At 38.1% G+C, this 27867-nt stretch overlaps 1 protein-coding gene across 6 annotated transcripts in view; it reads left to right on the top strand.

Moving 5' to 3' along the window:
* Pign (phosphatidylinositol glycan anchor biosynthesis class N) overlaps window positions 1-27867 on the top strand; it is a 143058-nt gene that overhangs the window by 64191 nt on the left and 51000 nt on the right. For all 6 annotated transcript variants that reach the window (XM_042257934.2, XM_006995017.4, XM_042257936.2 and 3 more), the window contains 8 exons: window positions 686-868; window positions 5161-5300; window positions 7870-7969; window positions 8065-8157; window positions 8636-8727; window positions 12866-12974; window positions 17254-17362; window positions 20052-20154. In XM_042257934.2, the coding sequence (XP_042113868.1) occupies window positions 686-868; window positions 5161-5300; window positions 7870-7969; window positions 8065-8157; window positions 8636-8727; window positions 12866-12974; window positions 17254-17362; window positions 20052-20154 (929 nt within the window). The remainder of the gene's footprint in view (window positions 1-685; window positions 869-5160; window positions 5301-7869; window positions 7970-8064; window positions 8158-8635; window positions 8728-12865; window positions 12975-17253; window positions 17363-20051; window positions 20155-27867) is intronic.

Here is a 27867-nt window from a genome sequence, read left to right as displayed (position 1 = left end):
AGCCTCTAAAGCAGTTGGGATTACAGACATGTGTCACCATGCCTCACTAAAAATGCTTCCATTTAAAAAAATGCCTAAATATACTAATCTGTATATTTATAATTTTTTAATTATGATTTTAATTTTTATACTTTTTCCCTGGTAGTATTTGAACCCAGGGCCTTTCATATGCTAGGCAAGCACTGTACCACTAAACTATATCCCCAGCTCACTAAACTATTCTTCTCTTCTAAATACTGTTATTTTGGTGATGTTTTATAGTAGACTTGCATAATATAATATGAAAGTAAAATATAATGCATATGCACACGTGCTTACGTATGTGTGTGTATATATAGGCATTTCCATTATTTGGGATATATACTAGAGAACCTTCATTTCCTGTACCTGTTTTTCTTAGGACCATTTCTGCATAATGAATTAATTTCAAACACTATATAGATCACAGACAGTTTCCGTTAAAATGCCTTATCTTCCCAAATTGAAAAATCTCATTTTAAGATTTTTTTTTTCATGATTTGCAAGAAGATTCTCACAGTTGAAATCTGTTCCTATCTTCCCATTTATAGTTACTCACTCCAGTATACTTAGTGGATTGGTTCTATGGAATGCCAGTTTTCCCTGGTTTGGGAAACGTGGCTTTTATTGTTTCACTGAAAGCTCTATGTATGTTTTGTCCCCACAGGTCTCCCTCTGTGAGGAGCTGATTGATCTCGCATTGAAAGGACTGTCCTATTATCACACTTACGACAGATTCTTTTTGGGCATCAGTGTTGCAGTTGGTTTTGTGGGATGGACGTCTTATGCTTCTTTGTTAATCCTCAAGTCTCATTCTGATCTCACAAGAAGTGCTAGGAAGGAAGTTAAGGTAAGTTTAGAAGATGTAACAGAGATTCAGATGATGGAATCAAAGTCACAGGAAATAAGGACTAAGAAACTGAACCAATCATGTATAATGAGTTCATGGACTATGTAAATTGTAAGGGTCAGTGAACTGATGTGTCTCTCCTTTGCTTTCTTTGTACTGGCTATGTTTTTTGTTGCATCTGTCTTTTCAGTGGCTAAGAGGAGACATTGATAACACTGCTCTGTAACTTAAGAGAAGCATAAAGAAATATATATGAATAATTTAAGTTCTGTAGTCTTAATGATGCTCAGTTTCTTTTTTTTTTCTTTTAATAACTACTCAATGTTAGTATTCCACATACGTCTAAAATAGGTTATTAGAAAATGACTTCAGAGCCAGGAGAGATGACTCAGAGGCTGAGAATGTTTACTGCTCTTGCTGAGGACCTGAGTTTGGTTCCCAGAGCCCCTAATCAGGTAGCTCACAATCACCTGTAACTCCAGTTCCAGGGAATCTGGTGGTCCCTGGTCTCCCCGAGCATCTGATTACATATAACACATAAATTCATGCAGGCACATGCACATTAATTAAAAATAAATCTTAAAAAAGACCATTTCAAACCAGGTGCAGTGGCATACACCTTTCATCACAGTACTCAGGAGACAGAGGCAGGTGAATTTCTAAGTTCAAGGCCATCCTTGTCACAGAACAAGTTCCAGGACAACCAGGGCTACATAGGAAACTCTGTCTCAGAAAACAAACAAACAAACAAACAAACAGAAAAAAAACCAAACCACTCCAAAGCTCTATGTTTATCATTATCTCCTATTAAGAGCTAGACAAACAATAGTCATTGTTTAAATATTATTAATTAATAAAAATATCAAACAATTAAGATGACATTTATGCTTCCATGACTTTCTTTCTCTTTCAACTTTCTGACATAAATTTCCAGAATGTTTTCTTTACATTGTTTTAAGAATTCAAACCTAGCTTACTATGCTTTCAATGAAAGGAAGAGGTCAGACCTCTAAACCAGTGGTTCTCAGCCATCCCAGTGCTGCGACCCTTTAATAAGTACAGTTCCCCATGTCATAGTGACTCCCACCCATAAAATTACTTTAGTTGCTACTTTATAACTTTAATTTTGCTACTGTTTGAATTGTAATGGAAATATCTGTTTTCCAATTATGTTAGGTGACCCTTGTGAAAAGGCCATTCTACCTCTCAGAGGGGTCACTTCCCACAGGTTGAGAACCATTGCTCTAAATACAGACTATAACAGTACATACATGACTTTATTGCTTTAAAACACTTTCCTATCTTAAAGTATTTTGTTGACTATCATCTGCCAGGCAGATTATCCTACCTCTATTTCCTTTGCTTCGTTCTCTGTAATGATTATTACTGTGTCCAAATTCTGTAAAAAGTAATGTATTCTGCAAGTATATTTTTAATAATAATAATAGTCTATAAACATTTCTAGTGGTAACTTTTACCATTTTATATTTTATTTGTCTATACTGTAGAGAAGAACATTATTGTTTTATTTTGATTTTTTTACAGTTCTGTAATACATCTTAAATAATTTCTCCCAAGTAATTTTAATTATTTCAGTGTTTTTGAAGTTGGCTATAAAGGGAATTATTTCCTATATGTTAAAGAAATACACTGAAATGAATATGTTTTGGTAATGGTGAGATGTGTCTAGGAATTCCCCTGAGTCATTGAAATGTATACTGCCATCTTCGCCTCTATGTGCACTCCAAGTTCTGATGAGACTGAACTGAGTGGAATTTACCAACTTGGTAACAGCCTCCCAGCCAGGGTGTGGGGGACTGAGATCTGGAACTAAGACTGCCTTTTTCTCTTGCTGTTCAGAACATTAAAAAAGAAGGTGTGTTTTTGTTAATGTGTCAGGAATTCATTGTTGATAGTTCTTTATGTTTACTAATTTGATAGTGCAGTCAGTATTTAATTGAGTGTACAGTACAATGCTCAGTGTTCTATAGAGAAATAATGAAGTTCAGATTTTACCATGAAAATTCTCGGTATTAAATAAAGTAGGTAAGAGACAAGAACACATATCCACTTCCATGAAATTGATCACTAATATCATACTACAAATGACAGCCTTAGTGTATATTAAGTGTTTAAGATGATACAAGAACTGCCATATTTTAAATAAGAGAATCCACCATAGTGATAATGGGAAAAAGTCAGTCCTGGTGTGAGTTCACTTTTAATCATGTGTGTGTGTGTACGTGTGTAGGAGGATATGTGCACACAAGTGCAGGTGCCTGTGGAGGTCAGAGGCATTAGGTCTCCTGGAGCTAGAGTTAGAGGTGGTCATATGCTGTCTAGAATGCGTGCTAGTATCTGAACTTGGGTCCTCTACAAGAGCAATATACATTCTGAACCACTGAGTCATTTCTCCAGCTTTTTGTTGGAAATTTAGACTGTAATGAGAGGAGGAAAATTGAAGCAGATTGAGTGGTACAAGCAAAGGTATGCTGGGAAGCTATACTGTTGTGCTGGGCGTAAGTTATCTTTATTGATCTCCATCTTTTGCAAGTATACCCTACCCTGTATGTCTTATGAATATTGTTAGGTTTAACCTTGCTGCAATTTTGTTGATTATGATTCTTGTAGTATGGATGGGAGATTGAGGCTTAGATAATTCTACCATATTTTATTAACTCTAGAAAATCTAATTGTTTTTTAGACACTCTCATATCTCATCTTGCATTTATTATTATTTTTACTCATTTCAAAATAGTGTAAATGAGTTCTCATTTCTTGCAATCAATTGTAGTGTAGCCCCTTTCAGTTGTAGAGATCTCACCTGTCCATACTTCTTTAAATTTGCCCTTCTATCCCCCATCATTTTGCTATAGAACTTCCACTGCTGTCTCTTAATCTTTATTTCTTGTGATATTGATTGAGAGATTTTGTAATTGCTAAGACTAGTGCAAAGAAGAATAAAAATAATAACCATCATTGAGTAAGCAGAAATAATGTTTTAGTTACTTTGTTAAGCCCTATGTAATCTGATTTCTTATTACCGATAGATAGATAGATAGATAGATAGATATGTACATACATACATACATTTATTCCCATATTATGGATAGAACAAAACTTTGTCTAAGGAAAGCTTTGTACTTTGGACTGATCCCTCCCACATTAGTTGTTAATCAAGAAAATGCTGCACAGACATGCTCACAAGCCAATCCTATGGAAGCAGTTCCTTAGTTGAAGTTCCCTCTTCCCGGGTGTGTAAAGTTGACAACCAAGATCATCTACCACAATATCATAGCCAGCTTACGAACTCGAACTTAAAGCTCTTAGCTACTGTGTTGTGTTTCAGCCTCTTTTTACATCGATGTCATAGCTTATCCTTGATTTCTTCATAATACTTTATGCCCGTAGAGAAAAACATCAAAAAAGAGATGGGAAATATTTAATATTTTCTTCTTCCCTAAATTTGTGTATTTCCAGAAAGAGGTTCTTAATTCCCACTCTATTTACCTTTGGCTAACAGGCTGAAGAAACAGAAAATAAGGAATGGAAACAAAAATAGCACCTTCCCCCCAGCCCCCAGCTCCTTTCTTCTCTCTAGGCATACTTAGCATCTTCTGAGGGTGCTTAATGAACCTTGTACCATTTTGTAACCACTGCTTCAGACCCTAGAACTGTAGTTCTCAGCATTGTTACATTCCCTTAAATGGGCCCTTTTCCCAGTTCTTGGACTGTGTGTTCCTGACTCTTGCACTCACACCTGGCCCAGAGCACCAAGAGGCCTTGGTAGTCTGTGAAGCTCGCACTAGTGACTTACATGTGGGGAATTTCTTATTTAGCAGGTGGTTGAGAGCAGTAGATTTAACTCAAGAGGCCAACTGTGTTTAGGCAGTGGGAGAGAGGCGAGTGGGCAGCATGACAGGTTGGAGCTTGAGTAGAAAGAAAGTTTATTTCCAAATGAAGAAGAGTTTATTGTGTGATAAATAGGTCCTTGTGAACTAGCCACAGAAGCCAGTCAAGATTTAGAAAAATTGTTTCTAACAGGAACTATGTTCAGAGTTCTAAATGAATTATTTACAAACCAACTTTAGGACCATTGCCAGTCTGCAGCTGAGAATTGCTTAATAGTCACCATTCTAGGATGGCCAGTTTCTTTCCTGATATGCAGTCACCCTCAAATGATAGATTTTTCATTTTGAAAGAATTCTGATTAATAATCTAGTTGAAGAAACATTAGAAGAAAATAGTTTTCATGGGTTTGGATGTGTTTGAATGTTCTGTTTCGTTTTCAGAAACCACACCATCTCTTGTCATATGGCTTTGTAGCTATTGGTGTCTTAGTGGCGTGCTTCCTGATGATCCAAGCCTGTCCCTGGACTTACTATGTGTATTGCTTGCTGCCAGTGCCAATATGGTATGCAGTTCTAAGAGAGTAAGTAACATGTCTTTCTGCCTTGTTTTCCAATTCACTATCAGTTAATTCTGTATTTAAAATGCATTAGATTTTGTAGAAGAATTTTTCTTTGGGCAGCCAGCTCACAAAAAATGACATGGAGACTTATTATTAATTATGAAAGCTTGGCATATAGCTTGGGCTTGTTCCTAACTAACTCTTATAACTTAAACTAACCCATTTTTATTCATCTATGTTTTACCATGTTGCTTTTTACTTTTCTTTCAGTCTGTATGTCCAACTCCTTGTCTCCTTGGTGTCTCCCAAAAAGCCCATCCTTCTGCTCCACCAAAACAGAAAAAAGCCATGCCACTCAAAACCCCTACTACGTCCAATGTGTCTTTTTATCTCTTCCAAATACCTTCTGATGCTTTCTGATCACTTTCTGTCAGCTACTTACTAATTCAGCCTCCTGACCCAAGGTTAATTTTATTTAATTGATGCATATGCAAACTTGGGATTCACAGTGAGATTGAATATCCCTCAACAAGTTTTCTATAGCATAAGTCATAAACGATGGCTATAATACTCTCACTGTCCAAACACTCTCACTTTGTTTAGCACTGCATAAGGTTGCATATTACACATCCCTTTTGACTTACCTTTTTGACTTCACCTGCATTGCCTTGAGGAAGCAGTGATCCCAATCTTTTCTTTGACTAGTCTTCAAAACAAAAATATAAAATAAAATAACATAGTTGATATTAGTGTGCTGTCATGAGTACCTTACATCTAGAATTTATTTTATCTTGTATTTCAGATTATCTTCATGTTTTGCAAGATATGTGTTTTCTTTCCATACACTGTACTTTTTTCTTAGCCATCAAATAAATGAAACTTTGTAATTATATAGAATCTATTTATATATACTGACAGAGTCTACACTATTCACGTGTGCTATGGTTCTGTCTCTATGTACTTCCTCATGATGGTCTAAACGTGGATTCTTGCTATTACATTCAACTGGAAAGGAATGCACTCAGTCAGGTTTCAGACACTTTTAAGTGCATCTTTAAAATTGCATAGCAGGATGGGCGTGATAGTGCATGCTGTGATCCCAGTACTGTGGAGACAGAAGCAGGAGGATCTGGATTTCTAGGTCTGGACTTTATTAATAGGTTGCATGGAAAATAAAACAAAAAGTGAGTTTTTAGGCTGGCTAGATGGCTCCACAGGTCAAAGCACCTGGGACCCACATGGTAAAAGGAGCGAACAGATTCCTACAGGTTCTTCTCTTACCTCTATATCCACACTATGGAAAGTACACCCATACACATATATACACACAATAAGTAAATAAAAATAAATATTTAACCCATTTTTTTTCTAGAATAAAAACTCTACAAAATGACTTCATTCAATCTTATGTGCTTCTTTGCTTATTCACAGTAGAAAACAAAAGAGATATTCTCCTGGTAGTCCTGACTTTTCTTTTCTAGGTGGCTGCTTAGCAGTGTGATAGCATTCTATTCTATAGCCATTGTTTTCAATCAGAAAAGGTCATAAACCAAATGACACTGGCCTTTTACAATTACCTACTTAATGCTCTACAAATGCTAAAGTTTTTCTTCTCAGTGATGAAGTGTAAAATGTACTCAAGTATGTAATACATTTTTGGTGGTTATAAATTCTCAATTACAATTAGTGTACAATTAATGACATCTTAAATTGGGTTTGGAAAAGGTTATTGGGCTCAGTTAAAAAGTGCAATTAGGCTGGGAGTAGTGGTGCATGTCTGTAATCCCATCTCTTCAGGAGGCTGAGGCACAAAAACGGGGGTTTTGAAGCCAGCCTGACTAAGTAAAGTTTAAATGAAAAGACTGAGGTTTTAGCTTAGCATCAGAGTGGATGTCTGGCATGTGTAGAGCCCTAGGTTTTGTCCTCAGTACTTCAAATAAACAAATAAGTCAATAAATGCAAGTAAGACTTTCCCTACTAAGGCTATGGATTGTAGCTCAGTGGTAGATAAATAATTATCCAGGTGAGTTTCAGGATTTTTTTTTCAGTTTCCATACTTTTGGGTTCATTTTATTTTCTTTCTAGTTTATTTGCAATGCATGTACCTTTGTTTAAAGTAAGATTGTACAAAAATCATTTATTGAACCAGGTGGTGATGGTGCACGCCTTTAATTCTGGCACTTGGGAGGCAGAAGCAGGCAGATCTCTGTGAGTTTGAGGCCAGCTTGGTCTACAGAGTGAGTTCCAGGACCACTAAGACTACACAGAGAAACCATGTCTCAAAAAACCAAAAAAAAAAAAAAAAAAAAAAAATCATTTATTGTCATTACTATTTACAATAGCTAAGCAAATGCTTGTCATCATTTTCCCCAAAATACTTAAGGATTTCCAGCTTAATAAGTGGAAATAAAAGTAAGCAAAGCCATTGAAACAAATTGCTATAGCTTATCTTGAATTTTAAGTAATCTATGAATGGAAATTTCTGGGATTTTTAGCTGTGAGCAGTTTTTTATTTTTTGTATTATGTTGCTAATTTTAAGATGCTTTGCAAATTAGAAGTAATATTTTTGTAAATTATCTCCTCAAACAGATATCAAGTTATTCAAGACCTGGTTTCATCACTGTTGACTTTTCCTCTGAGCCATTTTGTTACCTACTTGCTTGTGTTCGTCTTGGGAATTGAAGTACTGGTAAGCACGTGACTAGGCTGCATCTCCGGGTGTCTTGCATTTTCACGGCACTGGATTAGAGATCTTACTCTGGTTTTCTTGGCATGTATCACCAGGTGTTGAGTTTCTTCTACCGCTACATGCTGACAGCAGGATTGATTGTGTTTGCCGCTTGGCCGTTTCTCACCCAGCTGTGGACCCGAGCAAAGGTATAAGTATGAAAATGTCTAACAATAAACAAACACAAACCAGGAAATATTATTGAAGGTAACCATGTTTGTAATGGTTGGTCTTGACTGTCAGCTTGATGGGATTAATTATCACTATAGAAACAAGTCTCTGCGAAGTAGTTATTCAAGATGAACAGTCCCGCCTGAACTACTGGGACTATCAGAAAAAAAAAAAGAGAGGCAAAGTGAGCAGCAACATTCATTTTTCTCCCTGACTCCTTGCAGTGTGACCAGCTGCCTCCAGCTCCTGCTCTCATGACCTCCCCCACCCCCATGATAGACGGAACTAGAAGGGAAACAAACCTTCCTTCCTTCAGCTGCTTCCTGCTGTACATTTTGTCATTGCAATGTTACTTTCTACAGTAAATACCAGACAGGTTTTACTTTTAGTTTTACATTCATGCACTATGTGAGATGCTGAAAACAGATTTCTAAATCTATTTTTTCTTCATTGTAGATCACCTGCCTGAGTTGGGCCCTCTTCTCTTTGCTTCTGGCAGTGTTTCCACTGATGCCTGTTGTGGGTAGGAAGCCAGACCTCTCTCTAGTGTACGTACAGTATTGTTTTCCATTTCAGAAGAATTTGTCCTCTGTTGATGTGCGTGCACACACATGTATGTAGGTATTCATGAAGGCCTCAGGAGGATGTGAGACCCCTTGGATCTGGGGTTGCAGGTGGCTGGGAGCCACCTGATGTAGGTGCTGGGAACTGAACTGCCATCCTCCAGCAGAGCAGGAAGTGCTCTTGACTGCTGAACCACCTCTCCGTCCCCAACACCATAACACTTTAATCTTGGTTCTGAGCTTAACATCGTATGGATAAACTTGAAATAGTAATATAAAATTACTAGTTACAGTCTTAGCCTGAGAGGCATCGTGGAGATACTACCAGACCTTCACAGGCAATAAAACTGCATCAAGCAATAACTTAAAACTCACTCCCATCACAGACTAGATTTTCTTTATTCCAAGTGTTATAGGATCTGTAATTTTTAGTTACATGTGAAAGTGTTGTGTTGCTGAAGTGTTGCCTTTGAGTGTGTCCATAACCAAAGGCCATTGACAAATGAAAGTCTGCCCTATTTGAATTAAATTTTTTCCAGATTGCGGGGGGGGGGGATCTGTTTATTTTGAAATCTTTACATTTATTCTGTGTTGTTTTATTTTTATTTTAATCTTTTTTTTTTTTTTTTTTTTTTTTTTTTTTTTTGGTTTGGTTTGTTTTTTTTCGAGACAGGGTTTCTCTGTGTAGTTTTGGTGCCTGTCCTGGAACTCACTTCGTAGCCCAGGCTGGCCTCGAACTCACAGAGATCCACCTGCTTCTGCCTCCCAAGTGCTGGGATTAAAGGCGTGCGCCACCACCGCCCGGCACTATTTTAATCTTTTAACATAATTCTTTATTGATTCTTTAGAAATTTCACATCAGGCACCCCAATCCCATTCACCTGTCCCTCCATATCTGCCCCTCACCTCTACAGCATACCCCACCCTAAAATTAATTAAAAACAAAACAAAAGAAAGAAAAACCTATCTCGTTCTTCTGTCTTTCCAAGACCTCTTCATTCATCCTGGTGGCATCTGGAGCTGTGGTGTGTCACGCAGTTCACCCTTTTGTCCAGTCAGCCCCACCCTTGCTGAAGCTTCTCTTGGATATTCTGCTGTTGTCCCCAGTCAGAGGGATCCCGTGGTTGTCTTTCCACAGGACAGTCCCTTCACGCACTCCAGCAGACCATAGATGGGGTAGATGTTAGAGTGGGTCTACCCAAGGTTCAGGATGTGAGTATGGGTGGTAGGTGAGCTGGTCCGGGTCCACTGGGACTGCCTCCTAAGGTGAGGACCCATGCCATTTGGGCCCGCTCTCCCATGCCCATGGTGAGGTGTGGGGGCTGCTCTCCTGAGAGCTGGGGGCAGCTTTCCCTTGGGGGTGCCGGGCCAGCTCTCTTGCTGCAGTGTTCAGCGAGGGGCAGGGCCATTGTTGTCTTGTTCTGTTTTGTCTGCAGAACTGGGAATCAACCTTGTACTTGCTAGGAAACTTTTCTATGTTTAACCATTCAAATTGTGTAAAAAAATTTTCTATGGTTTACATATGTTCCCAATGTTGATGCTACAATTTCTCCTCAATATGACACAGACTCGTGTTAAAGATAATTGGTTGCCTTTGCTTTTAAGTTGTTATTAGGTAACCTTCTGGCACTCCCCCCTCCACATGTGTGCATGTGTGTGTCCTTATGTATCTCTGGGTGCTTGACTAAATTATCTTTGTTTCATCTAGCTGCTGCTGCAATCCTTTACTTTTTTTTTTTTTTAAAGACAGAGTCTGTATATGTAGCCCAGGCTGGCCTCAAACTCAGTGTCCTGACTCAACCTTCTGAGTAGTGGGATTTGGGCATGTACACCACCCCACTCCATTCTTCTTTTTATAAATCATATAGTCACCTTTGCTGCTTACATCTGAGTGCTCTGGGTATTATTTTTTAATTTGGTGTTTTGAGACAGGGTATCTCTGTGTAGCCCTGGATCTCCTGGAACTTGCTCTGTAGACCAGGATGGCTTTAAACTCAGAGATCTACCTGCCTCTGCCTCCAGAGTGCTAGGATTAAAGGTGTGGTCCATCATCGCCTGATTCACTCTGGGCATTTTAAAAAAGCATTTTAACCTAACTTTTAATAAATGAGGGTATATTTTTTTAACAGTAGGAAGATTAACTGAATATTTTAAAGTAATTGTTAATTTAGAAATTCTTTTTATTATTTTTTAATAAGCATTTATATATTTACATCCCAGTTGCAGTTCCCTCCCTCCTCTCCTCCCAGTCCCTTCCCCCACACTCCCTCTGTTCCCATCTCCCAATCCACTCCTCTCCAATTCTGTCTAGGAAAGGGCAGGTCTCCCATGTGTATCAATAAAACATGGCATATCAAGTTGCAGTAAGACTAAGTACCTCCCCATGTATTAAGACTTTACATGACAACCCAGTGTGAGGAGTAAGGTCCCAAAAGAGTCAGAGACCATCCCTGCTCCACTGTTAGGAGTCCCACAAGAGGACCAAGCTATACAATAATTTAAGAAATTCTTTACATTTCTTTGTTTGTTGGTTTTCCTGGTTTCTTACAACAAAATCAGTATGAACTGGACCAGGAAGTGTCTTAGGAATGCAGTTTATAAGCAGAGCCCAATAATTGTATTGAATTATAAGAACATACCATCCAAGCTATACTTTTATATGACAGTATTGATAAATTAAAGTTTTGGAAGGTTTATGAAGTATACATAGCATCTGAGAAACTAAATTCAAATACTTTTATTTATTTATGTATTGATGTAGATTGTCCTGTGAGTTCTTCTGGTGTCTCTATAAAGCCCTTTCTTTCCTTTTATCAGCCGCTGTCCCTTTGTCCTGCTCAAGCTGTATTGACATAGTTAGGAGGAAGTTATAATATGCTAAAAGGGGCATAAATTGAATAAATGATCTCTGTAGAAATTTGCCACCTGTATATTCCACTAAAGACTGACTCAGAAAGCAAATAAACCTACGAAAAATCAAATTTGTGTTTTTGAAAATTATGGTGTTTCCCTCTAAACTTGATTTAAATTGCCATTAATGTTAAATTCATGTTGGCCTCTTGTGATTATTTGCAATTTATTTTCCTCTTAGTTCATAGAGGAAGTTCTGTCTCCATTTGGTCTCTCACAGCAATTCCATCCTCTAGATTACAGAAACAGATACATGAAACATCTAAGGACAAAGTAAGAAGAGCAGATAGGTGTATAGTGTAACTCTCAGAATCCTGTGAGCCCAGGGACTAAATCAAGAGTTGCCAATGAGTTAAAATGCAGTTTATTTTTTGAAAGAAAGAGAAAAAGCAAATTTTTTTATTCTACAAAGCTGTTTTTCTTTATTCTTACGATTCTCAGAATAGTTGAAAAATTAAAACAAATGTCAGTCATGTTCTTGGCCTACATCTTATCATGCATTTGCTTATTTCTATAATAAGCCAAGTTTTCCTTAGTTTTCTTAATTTGAGTTCTAGATTGTATCTTGAACATATTTTCAGTTATATTACTCAGATTTTTATGAATTAAGAAATAGAGCTAAAATTCCTTGATATTAGTTGCCTGTGACTTCAGTGATCATCTTCCTAGCAGTCTAGAAAATGAAATTAGCTACTTCATCATACACAAGATGACTTGTATAGTGATGTATTCCCCAACACCTTTGAGACTACTGCCCTACCCTACAGCCATGCCAACTGAGGGATACCAAGATCCGTGACAAGAAGGGGCTGTTTGGGAGTGCTGTGTTCTTCTCTGTGTGATAATGAGTTTTTAAGAGTCAGAATCTGCGTGACAGATGCTGACAGTCATTTGTTTAGCTATCTTTTATATTCTCTTCTGTATATTTACCAAGTTCAGATTAAGAAACATGGCAGTTGGTGAATAAAAAAGAATGAATTAGAGAAATAAGGTAATAAGGTAAATATACAAAAATTGTGGAAGGTGGTTACAAGTAACCCTGCCATGTCCCTCTCCTCTTATTTCCCACCATTCCTCTGCCAGCTTTACTACTTGTTTGATTAATCAAAATGCTTGAGAGTTCTACATCTGAGTAAAGTGTCTCATATTCTCACATACTGTCTTTAGTATGCTTCTTTAGAAAAGTTTTAATGTGAATTATATTTTGAAACAGAATTGGTGCAGGCTTGCTGGTTCTTCTGCTGTCCCTGGCTATTGTAATAACTCTCATGAAAAGAAAAATTACTTTGGTAAAGGAGGAGCTGTTGGTACTTCTGTTACAGGTCAGTTACAAATTTTCAATACTATCTCATACTGACCATATAATAAAATGTATCTTATTGTTATACTCTGTTACATTCTTGTGTTCCTGTCACTCAAGACTCATCTGAGAAATCAGTTTTCTGTTTACAGTAGCACACAGAAATAAATATAAATAGCAAACATGTCAGGAAGAAGTAGCCAAAGACACCCAGAGCAGCAGTTAAGAAGATATTAGGGCATCTTTACTGACCAGACATGAGCTGGAAGTGCTTCCTCGGGATTGAGACCCCGTGTCGTCCCCGCATACACCAAGCTGCTTTGAAGTGGCCGCCGCAGCTAGGAGTGTTGGCATGAAGGCAGCAGATGACAGACACCTGGGAGAAGACTGGAGGCGGTTGCTGGCTGTGCTGTAGCAAGAAGAACACTGACCTCGGTGTTTTGACATTAGTGGTGCTTGGATATTCTGTTTACAGGGTGTGTGGTTTTCAGTAATTTAATGCCAGCTTGTTTTTTAATGTGTCAGTGGAGCAAATAGTTAATGGAGCTGTGAAAGCTAGAGATTACATAGTACCATATTTTATAAAATGATATCTTTTTATAGATAAGAATAGAAAACACTTGCTCAATTCGATAATAGTCCTCTTAAATTTTTTTGTTTTAAACAATTGGTTTTATTTTTTATTTTAAGATTTAAAATTATTTGTTTTTATTATAATTTTTCTTTATTCTTGAGAATTTCATATATATATATAAACAATAAGATATATTAACCTCTAATTTCCTCTGTCAACACTCACAGGTCCCATGAATATGTTCCCTCTTCAACTCTATGCCTGTTTTTGTTTTTGGGTTTTTTTTGAGTATTTTACACACACATAAAATGTGCTTTGGTCATAGCCGATCCCCTTTCCCCCCTTCCATTTTCTACCTTGTCCCCCAACACTATTCCTTCCCAACTTCATGTGTTTGCTTCTTACTAAATCTACATTCTGCTCCATCCCTGAAGAAAACAGACTGTGCGTCTTCCAGAAGCCATCTCTTGCCAGTCATTTCTCTGAAGGGGGTGGGGTTTATGTGCTCCCCACCCTCATGTGTGCTGGGGTTGTGGCTGGCTTAGTCTCCTGCAGTCTGTGCATGGAGTCACAGCTGCTGTGAGCTCATGTGTGCTGTCATGTCTGACCGTCACTACCTCTGACTCTTACGAGGGTCCCTTATTCTCTGCATGCTGACCAATTGCTGGTCTCAGTATTAATCCCCATCTACTGTAAAAGTAGTGTCTGGTGAGAGTTGCAAGATGCTCTGCTCTGTGGGTATAAAGGTAAGAATTTAGGGGACACTTAGCTTCTGTATCCATTTAGCAGAATGATAGTGCTAGGTTCTAATCTAAGGCTATGACCTAGCCAGCCACAGGTTTTGGTCCAGTTAACAGTACAAGGAATGAGCTCCATCCTGTCAAGGAGGTGAAGTCCAAGGAGAAAATAGCTGGTTAATCCCATAATATTTGTGCAACTTTTGCACCAGTGAGCCTGTCTTGCCAGTCCCGTCATTATTGTAGCTGGAAGGGTTCACGGCTGGGTAAGACTTGATTATTTTTCTCCCCCAGTAACATACATACCACCTTCCTGCACTGTAAGAACTAGGCAGTGGGGGTGGAGCTTCCAGGTTGTACCACTTAATTTCTCCATGTCCTATGACCCATGTATGTGGTGTCTCCAGCAGAAATCTTACCATTAAGATCTGGAGGGTAACTGAAAGCAGGTAATAGCCTATACTATTATTGAGAAGAGTCTGAGGGATCACACTGACCAATAACTTAAGCACCCTCCCATGGCCTCTTACTGGTTTCCTGTCATCTATTGATGACACTATTTTAAACATAGATATCCAAAGAATCAAATCTATCCTCCACATAAAGGATAATACATGCAGTATTTGTCTTTCTGGGTTTCAGGTATCTCACTCAGAATGATTATTTTCAATTCTAAACATTTACCTATAAATTTCATAATTTCATTTTACTTTACCCTCCAGTAATGTCCCATTATGTATATGTACCACCAAGTCCATCTATGTATGGGTGTGAGGCCACCCACTGGAACGTGGGAAACCAACCAGTGGGAACACCTTCTGAAAAGAGTGAGTCTCTCTCCCATCGCTGTCAGCTGCCAATAGCTCCTCATTTGGTGGTGATGCCTAGAGAGTACCTCCTCCATCTGTATCAAAGTTTAGGCTGACTTGCTCTTGTGCAGGTAATCATATCACTGTGAATTCATGTGTGCAATAGCTATGGCCCTTCCAACCGAGTAATAGTTCATCGTGTTACATTTTTCTTACCCATTTGTCTGTCATTAGTCATCCGGGTTAATTCTCTTTCCTAGCTATTATGACTAGAGTACTGGTGAACATGGGTATTCAAGTGTCTTTGTAGTAGGATATGAGGTCCTTTGGGTGATACAGCCAGGTCATATGTCAGTTCTATTTCTAGTTTTTGAGAAACCTCCAGACTGATATCCAAAGTGTCTGCACTAGTTTGCATTGCCACCAACCTGAGTTCCCTTTTCACCACTTCCTGTAGTGGATTAATAACCATATCTGGAGCTCTACCAAACCCATATGAGTCTTCTCAAAAAGTTCTCTCAGAACAAAGCCATCATAATTAAGTGTTTCCAAAGCAGTGTGAAATAAAAATATACCGTGCTTAAAAGACATAGTAAGTTACATTCATTCTTGGAGAGCAATAGTGAACTCATAAGAAGAGATGAAATCCTTTGTAAACATCCTGTCGAGCCTAAGAACATGTTTCATTGTAAATGGCACACTGACTGGCTTTCCTCTAAAGCTGGGGTAGCTTTGGCAGAATCTGCCTACAGTAATGAGAGCTTTGACAGTAGCGTGTGTTTCTGACTCTTATTCCAAAGAGGGAATAATATTATTTTAAATTCTTATATACTTTGTTAGAAATACCATTGAGTATTGTATAACTCCACTATAAAGTTCTTGCATTATCTTTAGTAATTTGCATTAATTCCTGTGCTTGACATATTTTGTTGATGCCAAGGCATTTTTTTTTTCTCATTTTGGCATCTCTGAATTAGAATTTGTCTGTCTTAGTTAGGGTTTCTATTGCTGTGAAGAGACACTATGACCACAGAAACTCTTATAAAGGAAAATATTTAATTGGGGCTGGCTTATAGTTTCAGAAGTTTAGTCCATTATTGTCATGGCAAGAAACATGGCAGTGTGTAGGCAGACATGGTGCTGGAGAAGGAGCTAAGAGTTCTGTGTCTTGATCCACAAGCAACAGGAAGTGAGTTGACTTACTTGGCATGGTTTGCGCATTTATGAGACCTCGAAGCCTGCCTCAACAGTGACACACTTCTCCAACAAGGCCATACCTACTCCAAAAAGATCACACATCCTAAGGATGCTACTCCCCGTGGGCCAAGTGTTCAAACACAGGAGTCTATGGAGGCCATACCTGTTCAAACCACCACAATGTCTTAAATAGAAAGGATCCTAGGATTGTGCCCTAACTTTATTCTCAGCAATTTTTTGTGTCTTAATTTATTCCCTGAAAAGACAAAATAAATTAAATTTATCTCTAGGATTTGATGAGATCACTGATCTAAACTCTGAGAGCTTATATTTTTATAGTCTTACTTTGGCTCATTTCTTTAAATTGGTAATTCATTCACTAATTCAGGGATCATTAGTCATTTTTCTATATAGCTGAATAATATTTTTGGTTGTCATGCATATAGAGTCTGTTAAAAATGTTCAAGTCTCGCATGCCAGCACAAAGGGAGACAATGCGTAAATGAATCGGAGAGGCAGCTATGTTGCAATCAAGCAGTTTTTATGAGAACAGCCTTTAAGCTGACTCCTCTTTTACAGTAACATATAATGACCATTTATACTATCTTAGTTCCAGGGCCAGGTATGTATCCAGACTGCAAAAACATGTTGAATAAATAAATACATGGATATTGCAGAGGAAAAGAGATGGGAAAGGCATGAAACTATACACTCCCTCCATTTGCATAATTTTAGAAACCTTCAACATTTTAACAGACACGTCTAAATAGAAGCACTGATGAGGTATGCTGTAGCATTCTTGAGACTGTGCATGCCTCGTGTCATCCTCAGGCAAGCCTGTGGCTTAGCATGGCAGTACTAACTTGTAGTTCTGGAGCACAAGAAGGCAGACTGGTCCAGTTCCAGTTTTTCTCAGCATTTTCTTTCCAGTGTGTCACCTTTCCCTGCCTTCCCTTTGCTAACCTGTGTGGTGTGTGTTTTCAGATGGTGAGTACAGTGCTCTCTGTGTATGTTGTGTACAGCACACACCACAGTCTGTTAAAGAAAGAAGGCCTGCCTTTTATGAATCAGATTGTGAGCTGGGCAACATTAGGTAAGTGGCCACTCAAACCAAATTGGAAAAATTTACCTCCAGTCTCACATCTTAAAACCGATACCTTTGTGTCTGCATTGTCCTTAAAGAAATAGTTTTGATGAAGGAAAACTGTAACCAGCTATTATTTCTATTTCTTTCTGGAATTGGACAAAGAAAAGTAGAACTCTGAGTACATATTGGTTAACAAGAATTACTTAATAGAGTATTTATGATTTGATAATTGGACTGTGTGCTTATGAACGTCTTATAATATCTACTGAGTGATTCCAGAAAAGAAGTTGTTTTTTTTAATATTCCATTCTGTATATATACAAATGTATTTAATTTTCATGTATGTCTTTATATTTTCAGGTCTTACATAGATAACTAAATTTATGTTTCCATTGTTAAAACCAACAGTGACTAGGTATTTCCCAGCATAGAGCATATTTTATGAAGCTACTTGGTGTTTACAATCCTGTTCCTCTGTATGGTACCCTTATTTAAGAGTGTTAGATGTGGGGTGGTGAAATGGCTGTGTGGTTAAATGTGCTTACTGCTTTTGCAGAGGATCCAGGACGAGCTCTTAGCACCCACATGGTGGTTCACAACTGCTTCAAAAGTGAATACACAGATAGAGAAGGAATAAAGCCTTAAGAATATTATAGGAATGGAGTTATTTGTACTCTCTGCTCACAATTTTTCAAGTTCCTTTTAGAGGCAGGAGAATCTCCATGAGTTCCAGACCAGTCAGTTCTACACACTGTCTCAAACAAAGCAAAACAAAACAAAACAAAAACAAAAACAAAAACAGTACCCTTGGCCTGGAGTGGTGATGCATGCCTTTGATGCCAGCACTGGGGAGGCAGAGGCTGGTGTTTAAGTTAATGGCCAGCCTGCTCTATAGAGAGAGTTCCAGGCCAGCCAGGTATATGTAGTGAGACCCTGTCTGGAAAGGAAAGGAAAGAAGAGGGGAGGGGAGGGGAGGGGAGGGGAGGGGAGGGGGGGAGGAGGGAGGGGTAAGGGAGCAGAGGGGAAGGGAAGGGGAGTGGAGGGGAGAGGAGAAGAGGGAAAGGAAAGGAGGGGAAAGGGGAAAAAGGAAAATGGAAAGGAAGGACAGGAAGAAGGAGTGGAAGAAGGAGTAGGAAAAAGGAAAAAGAAAAAAAAGGAAGGAAAAGGGAAGGAAGAAACAAAATGAAAGGAAAAGAGCACCTTTGTTTGTGAATATGGATGGTTGCCCCAGTCTTATTATTGTATGTTATAGTAAAACATACATGCATGCTATGTAAGATTCCTATCCCCCTTTCCCAATTTGGACATCCTATGTAGTTTATTCATATCTTTATTGATCACATTTTCATTTTGGAATGGTGGAAAAGAAATGTAGAATCAGAATCAATCTATATCTGTTCTGCAAACACATACATAAATATTCTCCTGGGAATACTTTCAATAAGAATTTTTTTCCTTAGCATTGGAAGAGCTATGTATTAGCTTCAAGGTTCCTGCCAAGTGTTGTGAGGCATGAAACAGCAACTCATAGGAAAGTCTTCAAGTGTCTCCAAAGATCTCCCAACACTGACGTACCATGGTCTGGCTACAAGGGGAATATTTTTCTTATATTCATGGTGCCCAGTTAAATACATATTAATATATTTATGTTACTTAGAATGGAAACACTTAATCTTTCTTTAGTACCTTGTTATTCCATTAGACAAAAATAAAAGCAAGATAAAATACTCAGTATTGCAAAACTAGTTTCATTTTAAGTGAACTGATTTAACATTGAAAGTTGTTTCTTCTGTTAGAGTTATATCAGGAAGTAAGATTATTGACCTACCTGCTCACCTTAGCTAAGGCTTTACAAATAGGACCTGCAGAGCCTTGAATCTTGCAGGGACTTGTAACTTTAATTAAAAATTACTCATATTCATTTAGCTTACTTTACATGGTACTAATTTCTTATTAAGATAGCAGCTAATACTAAGCAGTTTATAGGTAAAATTGTACTTAAAATTCAAGACAAATTTTCTTGAATGTTATTCCTATTTAGCAGGTATGTAAACTTCTCCTTAGATGGATTAATCAACTTGAGCCCCCCAAAACTAATTAGTGAGTGATTCAGCAAAGCTTCACCCACGTTTGCTATTCTGGAGCTCTGGGATGTTAGGTGGTAATGTGCGGCCCTTCTCTGAAGCAGGCAAGGGGTTTGTTTGCTCCGCCACCGCTCTCAGCACCTTGCCCACCTTGAGGCAGCTGACTTTCTAGGCTGGCTTCTGCAACCCTGACATATGTGAAGTCATTCTTCCCTGGTCCTGATATGCCGGGTATAGCTAGAAGTAAAACAGATGCCACTTCTCTGACATTAGACATAATCAGTTTCTACCATGTCTTTGAACTAGGACATAAAGTCTAAGAGACAACTTGCTGACCCTTAATTAATACATTTTATTTCATTAGAAAATAATAAACTATTCATTGGGGAGTTAATATAATTATAGTGATCTGGTTTGAATAAAATAGAGAAAACCTGAGTTATTTAACCCACAATAGAATTTAAACAAAGTGTAATTTTAGTTAAGAATGTAGTGCTTTGCTTTCTTACAGAAATCCCGATGAGGTATTAAAGATCACACGGAACCTAAAGTGTCTGCGTGCCGGTGGGTGGCTTGGGTCTGCAGAACTGACGGGGTCTGTTTTCTTGCAGCCTCTTCCTTGGGTGTACCGCTCCTGAGTCCCACGACTCTCCTTCCGCGACTGTCCAGCATACTTCTTTCCTTGATGTCAACCTACTTGCTTCTAAGCACAGGGTATGAAGTTTTTCTGTTTAAATTTTTTTTGAGAATTTCATATGAGTATTGTATTTCATTGTTTCTATGCCTTCCTCTCCCCCTCCAGCTCCTCCCATTCTCCCCTCTCTTTCTCAAGTTCATGACTTCTTCTATAATTATTATTATTACACATTTATATGTATCAACTTTTCTTAAAATATAATTTCACAGTTGCAAATTTAAAATTGACTTTTCTTCTTTAGTAACTAAGCTTTGAAAATAAAAATGTTTTCTAAATTTTGAAGGATAAATTATAAATATTTTATACTCTTTATGTGAGTAGGTAACTTTTGTCTATAATTTTATTTCATTTTTCTCATTATTTTCATAGTATTGTCTGTCATCTCTTTTGGTTTTTCGAGACAGGGTTTCTCTGTGTAGCTTTGCGCCTTTCCTGAATCTCGCTTTGTGGACCAGGCTGGTCTCGAACTCACAAAGATCCACCTGCCTCTGCCTCCTGAGTGCTGGGATTAAAGGTGTGTGCCACCACCGCCCGATATGTCATCTCTTTTTACTTGTAGGAATTGCTGAAATTTTATTTAGTTATACTGTTAGGAAATTCTGATGGATTATGGCAGAATTTTAAATCTAAAGCATTTTTAAGAAGGATTTTTTTTGTTGCGTTCTTATAATTCATTTTTCCCCAGTGATATGATCTCTGTTCCGTTAAGTGACTGGACAGTATAGCTAGAAGTGAAACAGAAATTTTACTTTAACACAGAACAGCATATTGCTTCTTATTGCTCTTAAGAAAAAAAACTATATTGTTTTAAAGCTATTCAAAGGCAGAAAATACAGCAAATAATTTTTAAAATAAAAGAAATTGAAGAAAACTTGTGTATGTTCACAATTTAACTCCTTTAATTTAAGGCTTACATCGATAACAGCTTTTATCACCTGAACTAAAGAGGTTTGGACATCAGTCTGCCTTACCTTTGTCATAATATGAAACCTCAGCTCTGGCACATAAAACTTTACCCCTTTCAAAGGGGCCAGAGCTGAGGTTTCATATTATGACAAAGGTAAGGCAGACTGATGTCCAAACCTCTTTAGTTCAGGTGATAAAAGCTGTTATTGATGTAAGCTGGCAATGGTCGAGAGACAGCCGGAACTGACCTACTCGGGTGATGGGATGGCCAAATATCCTAATAGTTGTGCCAGAAACCCCATCCAAGGACTGAGGAATCTGGATGCAGACATCCACGGCTAGGCCCCAGGTGGAGCTCCAGGAGTCTAATTAGCAAGAAAGAGGAGGGTTTATATGAGCGAGAATTGTTGAAACCAAGGTTGGATAAAGCACAGGGACAAATAGCCAAACGAATGAAAACACATGAACTATGAACCAAAGGCTGAGGGACCCCCAACTGGATCAGGCCCTCTGAATAGGTGAGACTGTTGATTGGCTTGATCTGTTTGGAAGGCATCTAGGCAGTGGGACCGGGTCCTGTGCTCATTGCATGAGTTGGCTGTTTGAAACCTGGGGCTTATGCAGGGACGCTTGGCTCATTCTGAGAGGAGGGGACTGGACCTGCCTGGACTGAGTCTACCAGGTTGATCTCAGTCCTCAGGGGAGGCTTTGCTCTGGAGGAGGTGGGAATAGGGCGTGGGCTGGGGGGAAGGGGAGGGGGGCGGGAGGGGGGGAAACAAGGGAATCTGTGGCTGTTATGTAGAACTGAATGGTATTGTAAAATAAAATAAAAGGAAAAAAAAACTTTCCCCCTTTCTATTGACAGAACTTCTCATGATACTCTTGCTTTGAGAGCATAGATAACTGCTTTCAGTTATGATCTCATCCTTCTTTGCTCATTATTGGTATTAGTTAGTGTTAGGATTTCTGTGTGTAAAAGATTTAGGGATTCAAGTTACAGTGCCCGATTCACCTTTTCATAGTATGTGTGACTGGAGACACTGTTAAAACTTCTTTTTAAAAAATCTTAATTACCTGTTAGTGAATGCAGGTGGCTGTACAAGGGAATTATGACAGCTTATAAAGCTTGGACAGTCCTCTGATGATTCTGAACAGAGTGAACCCTTGGTGAGCAGACCAGGCAGCAGACTTCAGGTAAATCTGCTTCCCTGTCTGGGACTTCCTTTCCATGGAGGGAGCAGTTCACTCTCACCCATCATCCCCCACCCCCCCATCTCCTACTAGATGTTCATAAGTGAGGATTCCAGGGCTGCAGCGCAAAACCACTGCAGCAAACCCTGAATGAAGTGACACAGCAGAGTCGGATTTTGTTTTGAATATACCTCATAGATTACTCCAAAGTAGTGGCAACCCCTTTGGGGGTTGACCTACCCTTTCACAGGTGTTGCTTATCAGATACTCTGCATATCAGATATTTATTTACATTATGATTCGTAATAGTAGCAAAATTATAGTTATGAAGTAACAACAAAAATAATTTTATGGTTGGGGGTCACCACAACATGAGGAACTGTATTAAAGGGTCGCAGCATTTAAGAAGGTTGAGAACCACTGTGCTAAAGTATGAAATGGTAGATGAGAACCAGTGTCCAGAATAGAGCTGCGGTACAGCTTCTGAGGAAAACAACTGTAGCCCACTACAATAGGCCACATGAAACAGGGAATACTTTGCACTTTGCTAAATGAGGCTTGCTTATGGCCTTGTTCCTTGATAAATATGCTATTTCTTTAGTGCATATTAAAGTATGCTTTAAGGTTGCAGTGTAACTTGGGTTGAAAGCTTGTCCAGCATGTGCTAGGCCCTGAGTTCAGTAGTCAGCACCACCAAAGAAAAAGAGAGTCTTCAAATATTTGTTTGTTCATTATTATTTGAAATATAATAATACTTTGTTTTTATTCTTGCTTTTACATGTATTGCAATTCAAATATCCCTTTGATATAAGGAATTTATTTCCAAAGAAGTTAATTCACTTTTGTTTAAAATTGAAAATCTCTAGGGCTGGATTGATGGCTCAGCAGTTAAGACTGTTGGATGCTGTGATAGAAAAGACTGGTTCCCAGCATCAACATTGGAAGCTCACAACTGTCTGTAGCTCCAGCTCCAAGCTTCTGGCCTCTGAGGGAACTTGCATGCATGAGCACAAACTGGCTTGAGAACACATGCATGTAAAATGAAATCTCTTTTAAACATTCAATTTTTTTTCTTTTGTTTTTGGAACAGGGTCTCGCTGTGTAGACCAGCTTTGCATGGAACTCACAGAGGTCTACCTGACTCTTTATTGAGTGCTTGGATTAAAAACATGTGCAATTATAACAAAATGGAAATTTTCTTACCAAATAGATTTAAGCAAAGAATTTGGTGGGTTGGTTTGCCATGAACCCTGAAACATTACTGTAAAATTCAGTGAAGGCAGTTTTATGGTTTCTATGTTGACTTTAAAGGGAAGAATTCTTGCCTTCCCACCCCCCCTAAAGAACTCATTGTGTAGCCCCAGCGAGCTTCAAACTCTTGGTTCAGGCTCCTGAGCACTGGCCTTCCAGGCATGTCACCAAGCCCAGTTTGTCATTTGAATGTGATTTTACTTAATCCTTCCTTACATCCTATGAGGATGAAGGGTGCTTACTTTAGAACAAATGATAAACAGGACAGACAAACTGAGTAAATATCACTGATATTTCAAATTTTGGCTAAAATATGGGATCTTGATCCAAATTACACTCAGCCCAGAATTCACCATGGTGCTATCAACAGGTTATTCTCAATTTAAATGATTTTGTAAGGCATCTAGGGTCCAAGGCGTGAGTCACTCTTTAGGAATCTTGGCTGTCCTAACTAAGTATTACAGAGACATTCAGAAAGTGTTTGCCAGTGGACCTTAACATCCTAAGTGAACTGGACTTGAGACGTCCTTGTGGACTACAGATATGAAGTGAAGTGGGCACTAAACCCCCTCACCAAAGGTCCCACATACTCTTGTTTTTACATTCTCCCTGACTGACATATTTGTGGGACACAGCTATGAACATATAACATGAACATCATGAAGACTTTTCTTAGTTGCCTAATAAAGAAATCTTATGCTGAGCTTGCTTCAAGATGTACAATTTTGGAATAAATCTTGAAGTGTGTGAGAATCTAGTTGTTCTTATTTGACAGTGATAAACATAATTTGAAATGATTTATATTTCCCCACATTATTTTCAATATTTTAGAACAAATAATTTTATTATATTAACACCCTACAAATTAAAATATCCAAAAGTTTTTGGCCTATATAAGAAATTAAAGGATAAAATCTCATCATTTTGGGATGACATTGTTCTTTTAAGAAGTCACACTTCTCCAGGGAATGGTGGCACATGCCTTTAATCTCAGCACTAGGGAGGCAGAGGCAGCCAGATCTCTATGAGTTCGAGGCCAGCTGGGTCTACAGAGTGGGTTTCAGGACAGCAAGGCTACTCAGAGAAACCCTGTCTTGAAAAACAAAACAAAACAAGTCACACTTAAGAGGTTTGTTTGAGAAAATAAGTATTTTAGAATAAAGAAATAAGTGTTAATTTTTTAACAGTCACATAGTAATGATTTGGCCTTTTTCAGGTTCAAAGGAGTGTGTATTGACTCAGGAGGCTGAGGCAGTAGTCTGAATTTGAGATCAGCCAGTGCTGTATAGCAGGAATCTGTCTTTTAAAAACCAAAGCCTGGTATCTTGGATTCTTTTCCTGTTGCTGTGATAAATACTCTGACAAAGACTTAAGGGAAGGGGTTTGTTCTAGACCAGGGTGTGGTCTATCACAATAGGGGATTCAAGGTGTCAGCTGAAGCAGCTGTTCATAGGCATCCGTAATGACAGTAGAGAGCCATGACAGCATGCTATTGCTCATGTTACTTCTACATTTTGTGCAGGTCAGAGTCCCCTTCAATGGTACTGCCCACAATTGACACGATCAGGGAAATCCTTCCCAAGCATGCCTGCAGGCCCATCTTCTAGCTGATTCTAGAGTCTATTAAGTAAACAAAAAAAGACAAATGATCACACAGGGAATATAGAATCCTCTCTATAATGCACAGGGGTCTGGCTTCAATTCGTGGTAGTGCAAAATTCAATTAATAATAAAAAAGAATAAAATATAAATCTTAGAAATAGATCTGGATTAGAAACAAAGGAGTATAAGGAATAAAGGATAGGTTAAGTTTGATTATAAGTAAAAATAAATATTTCTTAATATAGCATGAGTTTATCCTGTAACTTACTTCCTTGGAGACAAGTTTTATAATAGTATTTTCAAACATCAATTTAATGGTCTCGAGAGACCCTCAGATTATCAGAATGACATCTAGTTTATTTTTAAGAAAATCAAAACCAGGAAAGTTCATGCCTAAAACCAGAATATTACTGCTGAGTATAGCCTTACTAATGAATGCATTAAGAGACATCATTCAACATCAGAGTCTGTATTTAGCTTTTTTGTTTTTTAAAGATTTATTTATTTATTATGTATACAGTGTTCTGTCTGCATATACACCTGCAGGTCAGAAGAGGGCACCAGATCTCATTATGGATGGTTGTGAGCCACCATGTGGTTGCTGGGAATTGAACTCATGATCTCTGGAAGAACAGCCAGTGCTCTTAACCTCTGAGCCATCTCTCCAGCCCTGTATTTAGCTTTTTAAAAACGGTCTTAAAACTGTGTTCCAGTCACTCAGGTTAGTACAGTTTCTTGGTTTCTTACCGGTTTTACAAATAGTGAAGTTCATCACGGTTTTGGGCAAAATAGAAGTTTCTCTGTATAATTTAGTGAATATTCAGACAGAAGAGATTCTTAAAATAAATGCAGCTTTATTATATTATAGAGTAATAGTAATCTTAAATTCTAACAATGCATTCTTGATTTAATGAATAAAAAAGACTCATTAGTAATCAGCCCTGAATTAATTTTATGCAAATGAAAGCTATTATAATTCTTGAAAATAGTTTGTTAAGTTAAATATTTTCTTCTAAAATTTTGTTTACATTATCCCTTTGCTTGGCAAAATATAATACAGATCTAAATGCATTTTCAGCCCATTCCAGTCTGCACAGAGGCTAAACCAGCAGATTGCAATTTAGGGTTCAGTGTTTCATTATATTCTCTTCAAGACCACAGTGATGTTTTATTGGTCTTTCCATATTAATTTAGATTTGTAAGCTGTATATGAAAATTGTCTCAAGAATTAAAGTCTCTTAGGAGGACTGTTTTTTATCTGATCTTGTCTGCATTTTGGAAAGGGCCAGAGCTCTGAAATACTGAGCAATTTATGGTTGTGTATTACTAGAAAGAATGATTTTCACATGCAGCTGAAACTGTCTGTAAAAGTCATGGTGCTGTGGGGCTGCATAGATGGCTGGACACAGAGTGCTGGTTGCTCTTTCAGAGGACCCAGCTTCAGTTCCCAGAATTTATATGGTATTAACAACCTTCTGTATACCTCTGGCCTCTTTGCATACCAAACATGCATGCAGTGAACACATATTCATGCAGGCAAAATACTCATCCATAGAAAATAAAATAGACCAATCTTTTCAAAGTCGTTATCTGCCTTTTCCTAGATCCAATTAATCAAGTTTTTCCCCCCACATTTCCAGCACTGGTGCGCACTAAGCAGACAAACCAAAAGAACCGTTACTGTGCTGCAGGCCTGCAGTGGAGCTCCTCGGAGCTATAAATAAGACTGTGTTTTGCAGTGTGAGAATAAAAACTGGAACGTTGATTTTATGGGTCAGGAACTGAATCAACTTTGAGTGGTGGAACTGGGTTGGTGATGTCCAACCTCATGTGGAAGTGGACTAAGCCTTAAAGAATGGCCAGGATACAGGCATTCCAATTTTTCCCAGTGTTGAAGTCATTGTAATGATAATAGTATCACCACCTTCTGGTAGGGTGGGGTAAAGGAGGAAATGATTACTTGTACTGTTGAGGCTCTGGTGTATTTCTTTCCAACTTTTAACATCTAATTAATCATAGTATATAGAGTATTTTCTATCTTTTTTTCCTACTTATTTTGGAAAGATTTTTTCATATTGACCATTGGCTTCCTTTACCATTTTAGTAGATGTCTAATTTTTATGATATGAATGCACTTTGATTTACTTAGCTGTTCTTCTGGATATATATATATATAAATAAATAAAATGTTCTTTGTTTTTGAGATAAAGTCTCAGGTAGCCCAGACTGGCCTCAGACTCTCTCTGTGGTCAAGGATGACGATGAACTTTTTTGATCTTTCTGCCTCTACCTCCTGAGTGCTGGGATTACAAGCATGTGCTGTAATCATGTCTGGCTTCTGTAGTGCTGGGGATGAAGCCAGGACTTCTTGTGTACTTGGGAAGCAAGCACTCTACTAACTGAACCACATCTGCAGCTCAGTAGTGCTAAGTATACTTTCCAATTCTTGTTTTCTTACTTGTTTTTAATTTTTGTTTCTGTCATTTAAAAAAATACTATTTGGAAGTTGATTTTTATGGGTTAGTAACTGAATAGACTTTGAGTAGTGGAACTGGGTTGGTGGCTATGAAACCAGCTGTTTCTGTTTTCTGAGTGTTTGTACAGTTTGGATACTTTTTGCATAATTTTCACTATGATGTATAAAGCCCATTAAGCATGAGCTTTTAAAAAAAATTCCATTTGTTTTAAAAACATTGCTAATTTTGTATCACCAACAAACTATGAGGTGTTATTTTTATCATATCCTTAGTAATGCTCTTTTTCTTTTCAAGTAAGAATAT

This window comes from Peromyscus maniculatus, chromosome 11 (genome assembly GCF_049852395.1).
Source record: "Peromyscus maniculatus bairdii isolate BWxNUB_F1_BW_parent chromosome 11, HU_Pman_BW_mat_3.1, whole genome shotgun sequence".
Taxonomy (NCBI): Eukaryota; Metazoa; Chordata; class Mammalia; order Rodentia; family Cricetidae; genus Peromyscus; species Peromyscus maniculatus.
This window is presented reverse-complemented; position numbering and strand designations above follow the sequence as displayed.